Source organism: Ceratotherium simum, chromosome 1, assembly GCF_057802395.1.
Source record: "Ceratotherium simum simum isolate JZ-2026a chromosome 1, ASM5780239v1, whole genome shotgun sequence".
Classification (NCBI taxonomy): domain Eukaryota; kingdom Metazoa; phylum Chordata; class Mammalia; order Perissodactyla; family Rhinocerotidae; genus Ceratotherium; species Ceratotherium simum.
In genome coordinates, this window is record NC_141900.1 from 55990491 (window position 1) to 56010155 (window position 19665).

At 37.1% G+C, this 19665-nt stretch overlaps 1 protein-coding gene across 3 annotated transcripts in view; it reads left to right on the plus strand.

The window, feature by feature from the left end:
* Positions 1-15425, plus strand: part of KLHL7 (kelch like family member 7) — a 69300-nt gene extending 53875 nt beyond the window's left edge. For all 3 annotated transcript variants that reach the window (XM_004418925.2, XM_087428826.1, XM_087428836.1), the window contains exons 8-11: positions 8534-8774; positions 10876-11077; positions 12644-12741; positions 13973-15425. In XM_004418925.2, the coding sequence (XP_004418982.1) occupies positions 8534-8774; positions 10876-11077; positions 12644-12741; positions 13973-14256 (825 nt within the window). In that variant the 3' untranslated portion in view covers positions 14257-15425. The remainder of the gene's footprint in view (positions 1-8533; positions 8775-10875; positions 11078-12643; positions 12742-13972) is intronic.
* Positions 15426-19665: the final 4240 nt, after the last annotated feature.

The following is a 19665-nucleotide window of genomic DNA, read 5'->3' on the forward strand; positions in this document are numbered from 1 at the left end:
GAGCAGTTTATTTTAGTTCTTATATCTGAAGCATACCAAGCCCTATATGACAGGTACATATGAGCATCCATTTATTCCCTACTCAAATCCCTGAGTAGCATTAGAAAGTTATAACTATTCTGTTATGAAACTCGTCAGAATTATTTCATTCTTTGGAACCTCATATCCTACTGTCCAAATATTTAAGCTCATCTGGCTAAAAGAAAAAGTATTTTGTTTGTTTAATCCCAGCTCCTACATGGGCAGTTATTTTTTCGTTTGAAGAGTAGCAGATCTTGGAGATCATTTAAAAGACTATGTGACCAACTTTCTCATCCTGAAATTAATTAAGGAAGATCGTGGAAAGAATGTTCTTGAGGATGTCTTTAGAAATATGGAATAGTTTCCATATTGCTTTCTAATAACAAATATCAGATAAATTGAGTGTAAGAGTGACAAGACTTGAGATTCCGTGAGTTAACAATGTGTCTTATTAATGAAGTTGTATTACTCCGGTAATGAACGTTGTCAGGTAGGAATTATGAGTAGATTTGCAGAATATGTAAGAGAATCATTTAGTTTACCTTTGAGGAATCGCTTTCCGTAGAATATGGTCGTTCTTTTATCTCTTTCTTTCATTTTGTGGTATGCAGTTTCTCTAAGAAAACAAGTAGAAATATTTTTCCCCAGTTTTTCAGTGTCCATTGAGTAAAACAGAAGCTTCAGGAAGCTGTTATGTTTACCGTATAGTTTTATGTGCCTACCAGTAGGTAAACCACTGAGTAATCCAGGAAGACACATAGATCCTAATTTGAGAACAAAGTCCTAAGGGGTTAAGGCTCGCTTGTTCTGGTCACCTGAAAAGCAAAATGTTCCTCATCACTGGGAGTCAAGTAGTCTACATCAGGGGCTCTTCTTTTTCCTGAGAGACCATTCGTTATGTTCTCTGAGACTTTGATCTACTCCGATGAGTGCCTGAAACACTGGACACACGGGCATGATAGATAACAGTTGGATTTTCCCAAAGGGAACTCAACGTTAATAATCACACACACTGCTTTGCTCAGTGAGATTGGGAATTGTTTGGATTTCTGTCTGACCCTAATTATTTTCAGAAAGCAGCAGGAAGACGGTAGCTTCTTTGCTCTGTAAAGGGGAGGATCCAAGATGCTTTAGCTTTGGGAGTACATAGAAGGGCACAGGCGTGCTCGGCTGTCATCAAACAGAGTGAAGAATCAGTGGTGCTGTGAACAGCGCCTGCTGTGAGGTACTGATAGGGGCTCATTTCTAATCAATGGGAAGAAAAAAGAGAGTTTCCAGACTACTCAGAACAGATTACTCAAGTATTTCATAATAAATATCACAGTTTTAAGAGTCCAGCTGACTACACTGGCTCAACTGAATGTTTACAGAAAAATTAATATCTCACAGAAGGCCACGTAATACCTTCTGGCTATAGACATCAGTAGGATAATGGCAGCTTAAGCTTCATATTATCCATTGATTCTTTTTTTTTTTTTTTTTGAATATCGATTTTCTTTTCTTCCTTTTTTTTTTTTTTTTAATTGATGTTTTAATGGTTTCTAACATTGTGAAATTTTGGGTTGTACATTTTTGTTTGTCCATCACCATATATGTGACTCCCTTCACCCCTTGTGCCCACCCCCCAACCCCCACTGCCCCTGGTAACCACAGTCCAGTTTTCTCTGTCCATGTGTTGGTTTATATTCCACATGTGAGTGAGATCATACAGTGTTTGTCTTTCTCTTTCTGGCTTATTTCACTTAATATAATACGCTCCAGGCCCATCCATGTTGTTGCAAATGGGACGATTTTGTCTTTTTTTATGGCTGAGTAGTATTCCATTGTATATATATACCACATCTTCTTAATCCAGTCGTCAGTCGAGGGACACTTAGGTTGCTTCCACTTCTTGGCTATGGTGAATAATGCTGCAGTGAACATAGGGGTGCATAAGCCTCTTTGGATTGTTGATTTCAGGTGCGTTGGATAGATTCCCAGTAGTGGGATGGCTGGATCATAGGGCATCTCTATTTTTAATTCTTTGAGGAATCTCCATACTGTTTTCCATAGAGGCTGCACCAATTTGCATTCCCACCAGCTGTGTATGAGGGTTCCTGTTTCTCCACATCCTCTCCAACATTTGTTGTTTTTTGTCTTGGTGATTATAGCCATTCTAATGGGCGTGAGGTGGTATCTTAGTGTTGTTTTGATTTGCATTTCCCTGATGATTAGTGATGTTGAGCATCTTTTCATGTGCCTATTGGCCATCTGTATATCTTCCTTGGAGAAGTGTCTCTTCATTTCCTCTGCCCATTTTTTGATCGGGTTGTTTGTTTTTTTGTTGTTCAGTTGTGTGAGTTCTTTATATATTATGGAGATCAACCCCTTGTCAGATTATGTTTTGCAAATATTCTCTCCCAGCTGGTTGGTTGTCTGTTCATCTTGATTCTGGTTTCATTTGTCTTATAAAAGCTCTTTAATCTGATAAAGTCCCACTTGTTTATTTTTTCTTTAGTTTCCCTAGTCTGGGTAGGCATGTCATCCGAAAAGATTCCTTTAAAACCAATGTCAAATAGTGTGTTGCCTATATTTTCTTCTATGAGTTTTATAGTTTCAGGTCTCACCTTCAGGTCTTTGATCCATTTTGAGTTAATTTTTGTGAATGGCGATAGCACATGGTCCACTTTCATTCTTTTGCATGTGGCTGTCCAGTTTTCCCAACACCATTTATTGAAGAGACTTTCCTTTCTCCATTGCATGTTCTTAGCACCTTTGTCAAAAATTAGCTGTCCGTATATGTGTGCTTTTATTTCTGGGCTTTCAATTCTGTTCCATTGATCTGTGTGTCTGTTTTTGTACCAGTACCATGCTGTTTTGATTACTATTGCTTTGTAGTATGTTTTGAAGTCACGGATTGTGATGCCTCCTGCTTTGTTCTTTTTTTTTAGGATTTCTTTAGCTATTCGGGGTCTTTTGTTGCCCCATATAAATTTTAGTATTCTTTTTTCTATTTCTGTGAAGAATGTCATTGGGATTCTGATTGGGATTGCATTGAATCTGTAGATTGCTTTAGGTAATATAGACATTTTAACTATGTTTATTCTTCCAATCCACGTGCATGGGATATCTTTCCATTTCTTTATGTCATCATGGATTTCTTTCAATAATGTCTTGTAGTTCTCATTGTATAGGTCCTTCACCTCCTTGGTAAGATTTATTCCTAGGTATTTTATTCTTTTTGATGCAATTGTAAATGGTATTATCTTTTTGAGCTCTCTTTCTGTTAGTTCCTTATTAGCATATAGAAATGCAACTGATTTTTGTAGATTGATTTTGTACCCTGCAACTTTGCTGTAGTTCTTGATTGTTTCTAATAGTTTTCCAACAGATTCTTTAGGGTTTTCTATATATACAATAATGTCATCTGCAAATAGTGAGAGTTTCACTTCTTCGTTACCTATTTGGATTCCTTTTATTCCTTTTTCTTGCCTAATTGCTCTGGCCAAAACCTCCAGTACTATGTTGAACAGGAGTGGTGAGAGTGGGCAGCCCTGCCTCGTTCCTGTTCTCAGAGGAATGGCTTTCAGACTTTCCCCGTTGAGTATGATGTTGGCTGTGGGTTTGTCATATATGGCCTTTATTATGTTGAGGTACTTTCCTTCTATTCCCATTTTATTGAGAGTTTTTATCATAAATGGATGTTGTATCTTGTCAAATGCCTTCTCTGCTTCTATTGAGATGATCATGTGGTTTTTATTCTTTGTTTTGTTGATGTGATGTATCACGTTGATTGATTTGCGGATGTTGAACCATCCCTGCATCCCTGGTATAAATCCCACTTGATCATGGTGTATGATCTTTTTAATGTATTGTTGTATTCGGTTTGCCAATATTTTGTTGAGGATTTTTGCATCAATGTTCATCAGCGATATTGGCCTGTAATTTTCTTTCTTTGTACTGTCTTTGTCTGGTTTTGGTATCAGGGTGATGTTGGCCTCATAGAATGATTTAGGAAGTGTTCCATCTTCCTCTATTTTTTGGAATAGTTTGAGAAGGATGGGTATTAAATCTTCTTTGAATGTTTGGTAAAATTCACTGGAGAAGCCATCTGGTCCTGGACTTTTATTTTTTGGGAGGTTTTTTGATTACTATTTCAATCTCTTTACTTGTTATTGGTCTATTCAGATTCTCCATTTCTTCTTGGTTCAATTTTGGGAGGTTGTATAAGTCTAAGAATTTATCCATTTCTTCTAGAGTGTCCAATTTGTTGGCATATAATTTCTCATAGTATTCTCTTATAATCCTCTGTATTTCCATGGTATCCATTGTAATTTCTCCTCTTTCATTTCTAATTTTATTTACTTGAGCCTTTTCTCTTTTTTTCTTAGTAAACCTGGCTAAGGGTTTGTCGATTTTGTTTATCTTCTCGAAGAACCAACTCTTTGTTTCATTAATCCTTTCTACTGTTTTTTTGGTCTCAATTTCATTTATTTCTGCTCTGATTTTTATTATTTCTCTCCTTCTGCTGGCTTTGGGCTTTGTTTGTTCTTCTTTTTCTAGTTCTGTTAGGTGTAATTTAAGGTTACCTATTAGGGCTTTTTCTTGTTTGTTAAAGTGAGCTTGTATCGCTATGAGTTTCCCTCTCAGGACCGCTTTTGCTGCATCCCATATGGTTTGATATGGCATATTATCATTTTCGTTTGTTTCCAGATAGTTTTTGATTTCTCCTTTAATTTCATCAATGATCCTTTGGTTGTTCAGTAGCATGTTGTTTAATCTCCACATTTTTGTCACTTTCCCAGTTTTTTTTTCATGGTTCATTTCCAGTTTCATAGCCTTATGGTCTGAAAAGATGCTTGTTATGATTTCAATCTTCTTAAATTTATTGAGGCTTGCTTTGTTTCCCAACATATGGTCTATCCTAGAGAATGTTCCATGCGCACTTGAGTAGAATGTGTAGTCAACTGTTTTTGGATGGAGTGCTCTGTCTATGTCTACTAGGTCCATCTTGTCCAGTTTTTCATTTAAGTCTACTATTTCTTTATTGACTTTTTGTCTGGATGATCTATCCATTGCTGTAAGTGGGGTGTTAAGATCCCCTACTATTATTGTGTTGTTGATTTCTCCTTTTAGGTTTGTTAATAGTTGCTTTATGTACATTGGTGCTCCTGTATTGGGTGCATATATATTTATAAGTGATATGTCTTCTTGATGGAGTGTCCCTTTTATCATTATATATTTCCCTTCTTTGTCTTTCTTAACCTGTTTTATCTTGAAGTCTACTTTGTCTGATATGAGTATGGCAACACCTGCTTTCTTTTGTTTGCCATTAGCTTGGAGTATTGTCTTCCATCCTTTCACTCTGAGCCTGTGCTTGTCTTTAGTGCTAAGATGTGTTTCCTGAAGGCAGCATATTGTTGGGTCTTGCTTTTTAATCCATCCTGCCACTCTGTATCTTTTGATTGGAGAGTTCAATCCATTTACATTTAGGGTAATTATTGATATATGAGGGCTTAACGTTGCTGTTTTGTCACTTATTTTCTGGTTCTTTTGCATTTCCTTTGTTTCTTGTCCCATTTGTTTTGGACTGCCAATTCAGTTTGGTTGTTCTGTCTTATGACTCTTCTAGTTTTCTCTTTGTTTATCATATGTGGTTTTGTTTTGATTATTTGTTTAGTGGTTACCTTGAGGTTTGGGCAAAAAATATTGTGTATGAGATAGTCCATCATCTGATGGCCTCCTATTTCCTTATACTAAGTCAATTCAGTCACTTTCCTCTTCCCCTTCTAAGTTTTTCTTGTTATACCTTATTCTATCTTGTGTTGTGGCTGTGTTAGTTTACAGTGATGAGGTTAAATTTATTTTTGGTGAATTTCTTCCTTTGATCTTTGAATTTAGTATTTAAGTGGTTGCTGACCTATTCCAGTAAAGATCTACTATTTTTCTGAGTTTGTCTACCTACTTTTCTCCTTCCTCCAAGCTTTGTGTTCCCTTTCTCTTCTTTTTTTCAGGCCTGAGGGCCTTCTTGAGTATTTCTTGTAGTGGGGGTCTTGTGGCCATGAACTCCCTTAGCTTTTGTTTATCTGGGAGAGTTACTATTTCTCCATCATATTTGAAGGATATTTTTGCTGGATAGAGTATTCTTGGCTGAAAGTTTTTGTCTTTCAGTATTTTGAATATATCATTCCAGTCTCTTCTAGCCTGTAAAGTTTCTGTTGAGAAATCCGCTGAGAGCCTGATGGGAGTTCCTTTGTACGTTATTTTTTGGTTTTGTCTAGCTGCCCTTAATATGGTTTCTTTGTCGTTGACCCTGGCTAGCCTTACCACTAGGTGTCGTGGTGAAGGCCTTTGTCTGCTAATATATATAGGTGTCCTGTTGGCTTCGCTTACTGGTATTTCCTGCTCCTTCCCCAGATTTGGGAAATTCTCAGCTATTATTTCCTTGAATAGGCTCTCTGTTCCTCTTTCCCTCTCCTCTCCCTCAGGAATACCTATAATTCTTATGTTACATTTTCTAATAGAGTCAGATGTTTCTCGGAGTCTTTCTTCATTTCTTTTTAGTCTTAGTTCTCTCTCCTCTTCCCTCTGGAGTATATCTGTATTCCTATCCTCTAAGGTGCTAATTCTTTCCTCCATATTGTCAGCTCTGTTCTTTAGAGATTCCAGATTCTCCTTTATCTCCTCCATTGTGTTCTTCATCTCCATCAGCACTGATTGGGTTTTCTTTATGATTTCAATCTCTTTTGTGAAGAAACTCCTAATCTCATTGAATTGTTTGTCTGTGTTGTCTCGTATTTCGTTGAGCGTTTTTATGATAGCTATTTTGAAATCTCTGTCATTTAGTTTATGGATTTCTGTGTCTTTGGGGTTGATTTCTGGGTGCTTGTCATTTTGTTTCTGGTCTGGTGATTTCATATATTTTTGCATTGTGGTTCCTGTGTTGGTTTTGTTTTTCCTCATCCTGGAAATCTCTGGTTGCAATTTCCACCTGCCGTCACTGTCTGGTGGTAAAGGGCTGTGTAGTCTAAGGCCCCTGTGCTCTGCCCCGGTTTTTCTGCTGTGATCCGCAGTTTTGTTTTTTTTTGTTTTTTTTTCCTGCTGCGATCCACGGGTCCAGTCGTCTGATCAGGTCTCCTGCGGATCACTTGGTCTGGTCTGTCGCGGATCGCTAGATCTGGTCTGGTCGGTTGAGCTGCAGAGTCTGGTTTGCAGGGAGGGGGGAGCTCTCTCTTTTTCCCTCTGGGTCCCTGACGTGGGAGGCTTCTCGTTTGCCCCTCTTTATCCACTCTCTGGGGTGCTCAGATGTTGATGGTAGCCCTGTGGCTCCTCTGAGTCCTCTGTGCCGGAGTTTCCCACTGGCTGAGAGAGTCCGAAGAGCCACGGTTTCCCCGCCGAGGGCCGCCCCTCCCCGCTCTCTGGGAGCCGCGCAGACCGGGATCGCTGATCTGATGGGGAGGGAGAGGAGTTCTCCTTATCTCTCCCCACTTCCTCTGGGGGCCCAGCACGTTCTGCTCTCAGATGTGCGGCAGTGTGGATCCCTCCGCTCTAGCTTTTCACTGTCTGGGATTCCATTGTTGGTCTGTGACTGTTCCTTTTGTTGTATCTTGTCGGGGGAAGAGTTCACGGGAAAGCTCACTCCGCCATGATGCTGACGTCACTCCCTCCATTGATTCTTTTTTTTTTTTTTTTTTAAAGATTTTATTTATTTAATTTTTTCCCCCCAAAGCCCCAGTAGATAGTTGTATGTCATAGCTGCACATCCTTCTAGTTGCTGTATGTGGGACTCGGCCTCAGGATGGACGGAGAAGTGGTGCCTCTATGCGCACCCGGGATCCGAACCCGGGCCACCAGCATTGCAGTGCGCGCACTTAACCACCAAGCCACAGGGCCGGCCCCATTGATTCTTTATATCACTCTATACATCTGGCAGGGAAGGGATGAGGTATTTACATCTGAAAAAACGCTTTTTTTAAGTAACAATACTACTTATTTTAGAATTTTCTTGCATTTTTATCCTCAATAACAGAAAGAATAGAAGACTGTGGTGGTGGTGAAATATCCAAATGTATTAAAGCTGATTTTAGATCCAGAAAAGAACCAAAGCAGTCACTGCCTTCCTTTGCCCTCTGCTCCAACCAACATTCTGAAGAAATCATACAAGATTAAATTGGATAATAATCTCAAGCCAAACTTTTTTTTTTTTTTTTTTTTTTGCTTGAGGAAGATTCACCCTGAGCTAACCTCTGTGCCAATCTTCCTCTATTTTGTATGTGGGTCGCTGCCACAGCGTGGCTGATGAGTAGTGTAGGTCGTGCGTGGGATCTGAACCCACGAACCCCAGGCCGCTGAAGCGGAGCACGCTGAACTTAACCACTATGCCACAGGGCCGGCCCCAAGCCAAAAATTTTTTTATGTACTCTAGTAAATTAACACATTCTTACATTTTGTATTTTCTCAACTATATCTTTGTTTCATTCTTTCCACTTATATTTTTCCCTTACTGAAAGCTTCCTGTCCTTTCTGGTTACAGGATTATAGCTGGACAGACATCCGCTGCCCCTTTGAAAAACGAAGAGATGCGGCATGTGTGTTTTGGGACAACGTAGTATACATTTTGGGTGGTTCTCAGCTTTTCCCCATAAAACGAATGGACTGCTATAACGTCGTGAAAGATAGCTGGTATTCCAAACTGGGCCCCCCCACACCTCGAGACAGCCTTGCTGCCTGTGCTGCAGAGGGCAAAATTTATACATCAGGAGGTTCCGAAGTTGGTAAGGACTTATTCAGTATTTTTATTTGGGGAAAGTGCTTTAAAGCGGAGTATCTTGGCTTTCATCTTTAAATAAACAATTGGTGTTACTTGTCCAGATACTTTTTGACATAATTCAGATACACATCTGTCACATTTTAGAGCCCATTTTCCTGAAGGTTTACCTTAACTCCTTTATAAATCAGTAATTTACAAGAACTTCAAATTCCTGGATTATGTTAATTGTCCATTTTTTGTCATGATGAAACTTTCTTTGACACCATCTGGATTTTGGTTCTAGATTAGTTCTTTTGGATATGTAATGTTACTTGCTTTAAAGATTTCAGAGTCCGGCTTACTCATAGCTTCTTTAAGACCTCCTTACTACATTCAAGCTTTTAAAATCTGTATTATCTTTGCTTTCTTGAAAAAAGTATGAATGATCTTTTTCATTTACTTTATTCTTTAACTTTTTTATCTAATGACTAGTAGTGGTGTTTTATGCTTATTGATCAGAACGAGGTGTGGATGTAAAAACCTTTCTCATTGATAAATAATTTGTTAGTGTCCAGTAGTGCTCTTTTCCTAAATGAATAATTTTTCTAAATGAATGTTCTAGGTGCAAGCTAGACACATAATAGCTTTTACATGCTTTCGTCTTTTTAAGTAATTTCCTGAGCTAAATAATGGGCTTATAAGGAAAACTATAGGAAGACCAGGTAGACCTAAAGTATGGAATTTAAATGTTAATTAAGTCTTTTTATTTTCTTTGAAGATTTTGATATTAGCTCGAAGAATGTTTTGCTTTTGGGCAGCATATTTATCTGTTTTACGTTTTTACCCACCCCCCCATGCCAAATGAATACAAGAAAAATTAAGATTTCCTAAAGGTGAGTTGAGGTAACCATTTCCCCTCTTTAAAAGCATTCTTCACAGAATGTCATACATAATACAGCATATTTCAAATCTAGTAAATCCTAAAGATAATAGAAAGTAACTGTTCTGTGGTATTACTATATATAGTATAAAGCTATATATGTGTAAAAAACTATATGTGTGTAAAACTTCATTTATATGAACTTCATTTCTTCAGCATTTACTGTCAGTTTTCTACTTAAATGTCTTATATCTGCTATATAGTGTATATTTCCCCCTAGTGTCAACCAACTGAATCCACCAAATTGGAAATGTTTAAAAAGTTAAAAAGAAGTTATTATTAGTCATGACCATTGCTTCTTGCATTTGTTACTCTCTTATCTTTGCTTTTATAGACCTTGGTTGCAATTAAGAATTATAAGGATTTTGTTATTGTTATTGTTGTTTTTAAGCATTAGCAAAGTCCAGAAGAATGGGAAATTAGAAATAGTTTGGTAAAGTTCTAATTTCTTTTTTCTTGGGCAGGAAAAAAAGCACTTGATCTTAATAATATCATTTTTAAAACTCTTTATTGAGCTCCTATAATGTGCAGAAGTTGCAAAACAGGATGAATGTATGTTTTGCCATTAAAGTGTATATAGTCAAAGTACATCAGAAACATATAATGATGTCTTGAGAATATACTCAAGAATGGACCAGCATGATTTCAGGGTTTACCCACACAACCACTGAGAGTAGTCAGGAAGAATAGTTTTGTTATGGTTCAGTGGCAGTTATAGAATATTAAATGATAAGCCTTAGAGTATTAGCAGACAGTAGTTTTTGTATTTTTAAGGTGTGAATTTACCATCTGTAAATAGCTGTGCTTCTCCCCTCTATATAAACATTTGAAGTTTGGATAATTCTCATCATGCACAACTGGGCTTGAAGACATACGTAATGTTTCTTATTTAATTTTTTTTTTTTTGAGATCAAACTAATTTTTTTTTTGAAGTTTAGTTACCAATAAGTAAGTCTCTCCAACAGATCTTTTTTGAATATTTTCCAAAGTCTATTCAAATAGGGTTAGCTTTTTCTTAAACTGTTCCTACCTTTTGCTGTTATTGTTGATTGAAGATAGAAATGACTCTACAAACCCTAAATTCTTCCCTCCAGTATCTCATGGCTCAGCTCTCTGTCAGCTTGCTCTAAGCGCCCCCACCCCCTCCCCACTAAGTTAAGCATGATGGGGCCTTTTTCTTTTACAGGAAACTCAGCTCTGTATTTATTTGAGTGCTATGATACAAGAACTGAAAGCTGGCACACAAAGCCCAGCATGCTGACTCAGCGCTGCAGCCACGGCATGGTGGAAGCCAATGGCCTGATCTATGTTTGTGGTGGAAGTTTAGGGAACAATGTTTCTGGGCGAGTGCTGAACTCCTGTGAAGTTTATGATCCTGCCACAGAAACGTATGTATCAGTTTGAAACTCTTATTTCCACAGTTCATTGTATCAAGATGTCAAAAGGCAGAAGGAACCCAACAAGAGAATTTAATTTAGTTCTTATATTAAGAATGTACATACACATTTGAATGAGCTGGGGTCAGAATTTTAAGAAAGGCCTCTGAACACTAAATTTCAAGTTGGAGAGAGCAAGGACCTAGTATACTCTGCATGTGAATTATAGGAGGAAGGAAGTGTGTTTTGCAAAACTTCCTTTATTCTAAACCTTCAGGAGACTTAGATATACGTAAAAACATGCTCTTACTTTATGTCAAGGACATATTTGGAGAAGAAAGAGATACGTATATTGAATTTTTCCAAGTCAAATACTGTGTTTAATACACTTTGACAGCTCACGCTGTAAAGCTCACTGCGTGGAGAGGCAGTGGAGGCCTAGGACTGGCTCTCCCACTTCCGAGCTGTACGCTGGTCTTTTCACCTGGACAAGCATGTGTGTTTATCCTGAAAAACAGGAGCAGTGTTGCCCGCGTTACCTTACAGAGTGCTCTGAAAATGAGAGTGGTGACTGTCAAACCATTTTTAAAAACAAAAAAACTACATAAATATAAGGCAACAAAAGAGTTGTCAATATTTCAGTTAATCATTATGCCCTATGTTTTGAAAAATTAAAATTATTAAATTAAAAGAAAAGCTATAAGTAACCATATTAGAGAATTACACTTATGCCAGATTTCCCTTTTGTTGTTGTTTGGAGTCTTTTGGTTTATATTATATTAAGAGCACAGGCCCGTGTCCCAGTACCACCTTCGCAATCACAGATGTCGGTTGTGTGCATCAGAGTGTATGCAAAAGAAGGCATTGAATCTCATAGAAAAAAATAGCTAAACACAGTTGTCTGTGTATATGATGCTGCTACCTGTGAATTAGTATCCTTCAACACTTGTGTCCACGTGTTATTCTCAATCTTATTATTTATAGTAGTGGCTGTGAGCACAGCAACATGCTAACAAGTTATTAAACTTGTCAGAATGATAGAACTTTTGTTACTAGAGCTGCCTAAAGTTCTAAGTGTAGATTTGAAGATGGACATATGAATAGTAACAGATATTACTAATTTGCTGATTGCTAGAGTCCCCCGATGAATTCGTGTTTTACTTACTCATATGTAAATATTAATTAAAACCAGTTGTAACAGTATTAATGCTTTATATTCTCTTAAGTATCTTCCCCTTTTTTGTTATTATTTTACAAGTTATTGTGAACTACAGGAAATGGATTTCTTCTGAAGACGTGTTAATCGTCTTCAGATATCCTCTATTTCTCATATCCTGTCGGAATTGAAAGGAATGAAATCCCTATTTAACCCACCTATAAATAAATTCCTCAACACCATTAAATTTTGTTTTCCAGCCTTCCAGGTGTGTGTGTGTGTGTGTGTGTCTGTCTGTGTGTACACACATGTGAGTGGCAAATGAGCATATAATTGGGATAACAGACCTTTCTTATAAATTAGTAGGAGTCCTTTTACTTCCCATGAACAACTACACTAAAAACTTTCTTTTATTTTTTCAGGTGGACTGAGCTGTGTCCAATGATTGAGGCCAGGAAGAATCATGGACTGGTATTTGTAAAAGACAAGATATTTGCTGTGGGTGGTCAGAATGGCTTAGGTACATGATGTTAATTCACTGTTCAACTTGCCTAATGAGTTTGCTCATGTTTCCCTATCTTACATTATTGAAACATTCTTAAAATCTAGATACAAGCGTTTATCACATACATCATTGGACTTATTTTTATAGTTTCTGGGAACTAACATATTTTATGAAACATTGCAGTTCATTTAACATCCCTGTCCATGAAATGTGGATAATGGCCACCAGTCATTGTGATAGTCTCAGACGGCTTCCACACATTTCCAAATACACTCTACGGAATGGTGTCACACCAGCTTAAGAACTGTTGAGTGACAAACATTTAAACTTTAAAAAAGCTTTTAAGGGGCCGGACCCGTGGCCTAGTGATTAAGTTCAGCACACTCTGCTTCAGCAGCCCGGGTTCATGCGTTTGGATCCCAGGCGTGGATCTACACCACCCGTCAGCCACGCTGTAGCAGCGACCCACATACAAAATAGAGGAAGATTGGCACAGATGTTACCTCAGGGCGAGTCTTCTTCAAGCAAAAAAAAGAAGATTGGCAGCAGATGTTTGCCCAGGCAAATCTTCCTCACCAAAAAAAAAAAACTTTTTAAATACAAGTTTTAGGACTTGTATCCAGGCTCTGAATGGCAAAATGTCCTAAATATTTTTAAATATTGCATGAAAATGTCAATATTACTATTTTTTTAAATGAGTGAATTTGACTTTTTTATTTTCTTAAATAAGGTTGTACATACTAAAGAATCTTTAAATGGAGAATCTGGACTGAATCTATAGATAGTCCACAGATCTTTAGTTAGTACCTTTAAGTATAACAAAGAAATAACTTCTTTCCCTTCTCCTGTCTCTCTCCATTGCTATTTTCCATGAACTGCTGAAAGATAAATGGCAGAAGGAAAAAGAAGGATATTTGAATAATTATAATCAAAGTTAATCAGAAGGAAAATCCACTGATTGGTTTACATTTTTATTTTTCCAGAACAGATAAAACATTTGTAATTTTGTAGAATAAATATAAATATTGATGATTCTAAAATGACAAAAATTAAGTTAAATTCCTATTATGTTAAAGTAAGAATAAGAATTTAGGTGGTAGGTATGTGGGCATTCATTGTAAAATCTTACAACTTTTCTGCATGTTTGAAAATTTTCATAATAAAATGTTGGAAAAATGCAAAGAATTATTTAAGAGATCTTAGAATTGTTCATACAAGTTGTTCATGTTGTTTTATTCTTTTGAAGGTGGTCTGGACAATGTGGAATATTATGATATTAAATTAAACGAATGGAAGATGGTCTCACCAATGCCATGGAAGGGTGTAACAGTGAAGTGTGCAGCAGTTGGCTCTATAGTTTATGTTTTGGCTGGTTTTCAAGGTGTGGGTCGATTAGGACACATCCTTGAATATAATACCGAAACAGACAAATGGGTCGCCAACTCCAAAGTCCGAGCTTTTCCAGTAACAAGTTGTTTAATTTGTGTTGTTGATACTTGTGGAGCAAATGAAGAAACCCTTGAAACATGAAAAGGGAATGGACTTCAAGACTCATCGGAGACTCAAAAATATGGCCACTAGTGCTTTGTTCCAAGGGTTTGGTTACAAAGTTTTACTTGGGTGTTTTGTTTTCTTGAAGGACGTTTCAAGTAAAGTAAGACCCCTATAAAATAGATGTTTCTTTTATATGGATTTCCTTACTTAATTCAAAGACCATATTTTAGCTGGCTACATAGCCAAGAACATATCTAGCAAGAAAATTTGAAAAATGATAAGCATTTGGTGAAAATATGAATTCTTAAATGAATTTCACGTTTGTACCTATGATTAGGACAGAGTGGGTGATTGGCTCATCAGTGAAGCAGTCTCATCTTAGCTCTAGATTCTATTTTCATACATCATAGAAATGCTATGTAAGTTAGATCTGTTTGTTTCTGTTCGGCCAAGAACTAAGAAATCGTATGAATTATAAGTCAAGACAGGTAACTGACAGAGCAGCTTTGTCTCACATAGTTTTGCTTGTCTTCATTTGTTCCATTTAGTGCCAAATGTATTCCATTTTAAAAGCAAGCCAGAGTGAGTCAAGGCATATACACATGTTCTCTCACAAAACTTCATCAACACATTTTAGTATTTACAAATGTACCCAACTCCTCATGAAATATATTCAATCCTATTAAATGTAGTCTATCTTTTTGACACAAAATGTCAAGCTTAGCACCCATCATTAATTTGTATCACTGTTTTACACAGTGGTTAAAAAATTATTATGCCTCTTCAGTCCTCACTGTGAAATCAAATCAAATCATAATAAGAATGATTATCTAGCAAAAGATAAAGGTATTTATAGCAAATTTCTAGGTCGCTAGAATAGCGCTGATAGTTATACAATATCATTGTTGACTTTGAGCTTCTTATGGATTAAAAAGGTACATGATTGCTTTTCCTTAGCAGGACACATCAGAGATATTTGACCCAGTTATCTCTAAAAGTTTTGTAATAATTTGAGTTGACTATTTGTCATCTTGTATTAATTGCTTCTATGTGGTCAATAAATCCTTTACAAACCCAACTACTCACTTCTTTCCTAGTAATATTTTTCCCTTTTACATTATGGAATGTATGGAATGAGCCATGTAAAGCTGTCACCATCAATGTTTTTATCTGACGATATTAAATATTTTTAACTTAAAATAGAATGCTAAGTTTTATTCATTCTTCATTTTAAATGTGTTCAGTAATGGTTGTTTTTAAATTGTGAAGCAGTGTTTCTATTTTAATTTTCATTGTTTTCTTTATATGGGGGTTATAATCTTAAACTCTAAAAATGTTTAAATGAAAAAGGAATTATAGAAGCATAATGATAGATATATTTCTGCTTATGTAGGGTATTTTATGTACATAACAGCTTTATTGAGATATAATTCACATATCATACAATCCACCCATTTAAAGTGTACCATTCAATGGTCTTTAATATATTCACAGAGTTGTGCTACCATCACCACACTTTAGGAACATATTCATCACCACAAAAAGAAACCCCATACTCATTAGCAGTCACTCTCTATTTTTCCCCCTGTGTTAGTTTCCTATGGCTCCTGTAACAAATTACCACAAAATTTGTGACTTAAAACAACAGAAATGTATTCTTTCACAGTTCAGGAGGCCAGAAGTCCTAAATCAAGGTGTTGGCAGAGTTGCTTCCTTCTGGACGCTCTGAGGTGGAAACTGCCCATGCCTCTCCCCTACCTTCTTCTGGAGGTTGCTGGCAATCCTTGGCATTCCTTGGCTTATCACTGCATCACTTCCATCACTGCCTCTGTCTTCACATGGCCCTCTTACTTGTGTGTCTCTCTGTGTCTTCATGTCGTGTTACAATGACAACAGTCATTGGGCTTAGCCCACTCTCCCCCCAATCCGGTATGATCTCATCTGAACTAATGACATCCACAACGACCCTATTTCCAAATAAGGTTACATTCTGAAGTTCTGGGTGGACTGAATCTTGGGGGGATATTACTCAACCCAGTAACATCCCCCAAACACCACAGCCCTAGGCAACCATTAATCTTTCTGTCTCCAGTTTTGCTTATTCTGAACATTTTTATGTTGTTTCGAATTTTGCACGCCATTGAAAAAAATGTACAGTCTAATTTTTTTGAGGGCAAAATATCCACTTATATTACAATTTGGTTATATTAATTTAATATCATAATCTCCCATATGGAATATGCAGCACTGTTTAGGATATTTTAAATAGACTAGCCTTTTCTTTAGGCTGTATCAACTGACCAGAACACAGTATAATAAGTACGTGGACAGGTTTGATGTAGGTTATAATGAAGTGGGGGTTTTTTCTTAGTAATCTTAGTAATTCCTAATTAGTGTCAGTTTTCTGCCTTCAAAATATTCTAAAAAATTATCAATGCCAGGATAATGAATGAGTAAAAGTACAGTATATTGGCAAGTACATTTTCTGTTACTCCCCCCTCCCCGCCAAATTCCTATCCTGTAAAGTGCTCTATTTTCTTTTTAGTAGACATGTGATATGTTAATGTTATATCCTTTCCATGAAAACAGTGACACTGTTTTGACGATACAGCCATTTAGTTTATACTTTTGAAAGTCACAACTTTAACATGAAAGTTTAATGTCTTGAAAAAAATTGTAATGAAAAACAGCAATTGTGACCTAACTTTCAAAAACCTGGTATAATAGAAAATTTTGAATCATGAAAATGAGCCATATAATGAACAATTATTCAGCCAAGCAGTCTATATTCCTTTTGCCTTATATACTGTTAACAGCAAAAAAAAAAAAAAAAAAAATTGGATTTGCTACATAGGCCAGGCTACATTTGAAATAAATTTTGTTTTTTAAGGGTGGCACTATTAACATATACCAACCACTTCAGAAAATCCAATCCACTCCAACACGGCACCAAACCAGCTCTCACGAAGTCCCAATAACTTGGTAATCTGAAAGGCCATTTTACAGGTATCATTCAACACTTGATAAATCTTTAAATATCCCCCTTTCTCTTTCCAATTGCCTTAAAAAAACTTTTAAAAGCTTGAATCTACTTTTATCTTCTTAACTTTCCTTCTTTCCAAGGTGATTCAAACTACTTTGGGAGAAATAAAAATAAAAAATCTGTGCTGGAAAATTGAAGTGTTATCCTTACTAACTAGAAAACTTTTTACTTTACAGAGGTTAAGTGTGCCCTAATAACAAAGCTGTAAAATGAGGTTCAAAATGTGGTTTATTCCGTTTTTGTAGGGGATTTCCCTGACTTTTATCTGCCAACCCTCTTTGAATTTGTTTCCACTATCCATGTGTAATTTCCAAGAGCACTTTTTATGATTGTTCTTTTATATAGCATGCTGTTCTTGTTTCATGTTAGCCTCTCTGAGGATAGTTTAGTTTCTTTAACATTTTTTATACTTTTGCTGTATTTGCTTCCTCTGACTTCTTTTTGCATTTTCCTGTTGGAATCTTTCCTCAAATATCTGGCCCCAGCTGTGTATTTATATTTAAAATGAGACATTTAAAAGTTGATAATTTTTGTGTACACAGGTGAGCTTAATTATCATTGAACTTCATCATATGAGGGAATGGCCACCTACTTTGGGGGAGGATCCATGAGAGATCCACAGATATTTTTCTGTGATCTTTAATTCTCTGGAAAATAACCTTCCAAACTTCTGTCCCTTGGGTGGGGGAGGGCAAGTTGGGAAGGGGGGTACTCTAAACCTGGCTGCAGGATTTCTAGAGCTCAGACAAGAGCTCTAACTCACCATTCAATAACCATAGCTTAGTCCCCCTTTTGTCAGTACCATCACTTGTCCCTCTTTACTTAATGTCCTGGACTCTGAAACCTCTCTTCCCTTTTTTCAAGAAAAAACCTATCTCCCATCAGGGAGGGATAGTCACCTCACTGGATGGATTTATGGAGCTAGGTTCCAACTGCACTTCATACAGATTTTCAAACAATCCCCCATTCTGTGGTACCTGGTGGCTCTTAATTCCTGAGGCTTTTCAGCCTTCTCTGGGGACATCAGTGTCCACCTTACAAGAATCTGACCTCCTTCCTCTCTTCTAGGTAATATACTATTTACTCTTCTTCTATGTGCATTCAGTCTTCATAAATTGTGGTTTAAGATTATGGTTATCTCCTAGTATAATCAAAGATGATGTTTTTGCTTGTTTTCCCTCTTATTTTGAGATGATTTTCAAGAGGAAAGGAAGGCAGAGTATTTTTACTCTGCCATCTTAAAACGAGAAGTTTACTTCCTGTGACACCACTCTCCTGGTTTCCACCTACCTCTCCCCTAACTGATCACTACCGAGTTTTGCATGCCTCCGACCTAGGTTCTCATCATCTCACACAGCACTCCACCTGAATGATCTCAGTCGAGATTCTGGCCTTGCCCACCTCTTCACTTTCGCCGAGCACCATGCTCACTCTCATTTAAGCATCAGCCACCACTGATATTATTTTAGGTCTTTGATCCCAGCAGAGTCCTTACACATGCTACCATGGATGAGAAGTCAGTGGCCACAATGAGAGATTTGTTAATACAAGGGGAATGCTCAAAATAAATATGTTAAGAATAATGGGAGCCAAGTTTGTGTCAAAGAAGGAAGTTAGAAATATTGGAGAAAAATTAAATGAATCCTGTTATCTTGGGCTGGAATTGGGGGTTATCAGTGGAAACTCACAGTTTTTAATATATCTATAGATACAGAAATATGTATTGATGTAAATGTATGTCTGTCTGTAGTATGTATTCCTTAACAATGCCCATGAAAGGGCTTGGGAGTGATGGGGTTCAGGGCAGGCTTCCCCAAGTTGTGCCACTTTGGTATGCAGATTATTTTGAGCTGAAGACAATCAAGGCTCAGAAGACTCAGGAAGAACATTTGACCTTACTCCAAATTGCCTAAAAGAATTTAAGGTAGAAGGGCCTGTCCCAGGAAGGAGCTATCACCATAGATAATTCTAGGTGTAGTAGGCAGGAAGGCATCTAGCAAGGGCCATTTTATCAAAAGATCTCTCTCAGATCCCATTGTCTATAGATGGCTCAGCAAACATTTGTTTACCAAATATTAACTCTTTTCCTCTTCCTGTAAATTGCCTTCTCCCCCTTTGAAGTTTCAGACCTCTGTCTCCCTCTCCTTAGTCCAGAAAGACATATAAAAAGTCATTTTGCCTGACTGTCTTTGGAATTCTTCATACTTATGTGAATGCCCCCTGTACATGTATTAAACTTAGTTTGATTTTCTCCTGCTAACCTGCCTCATGTCATTTTAATTATTTGGCCAGAAGAACCAAAAGGGGAAAGGGGGAGGGAGGGAATTCTCCCTCTTTTCCCACAGAAGCAAGGACATCACAATAGCAATGAGCAAACTTAGAGCTCAGATCTTGGCTTCCAA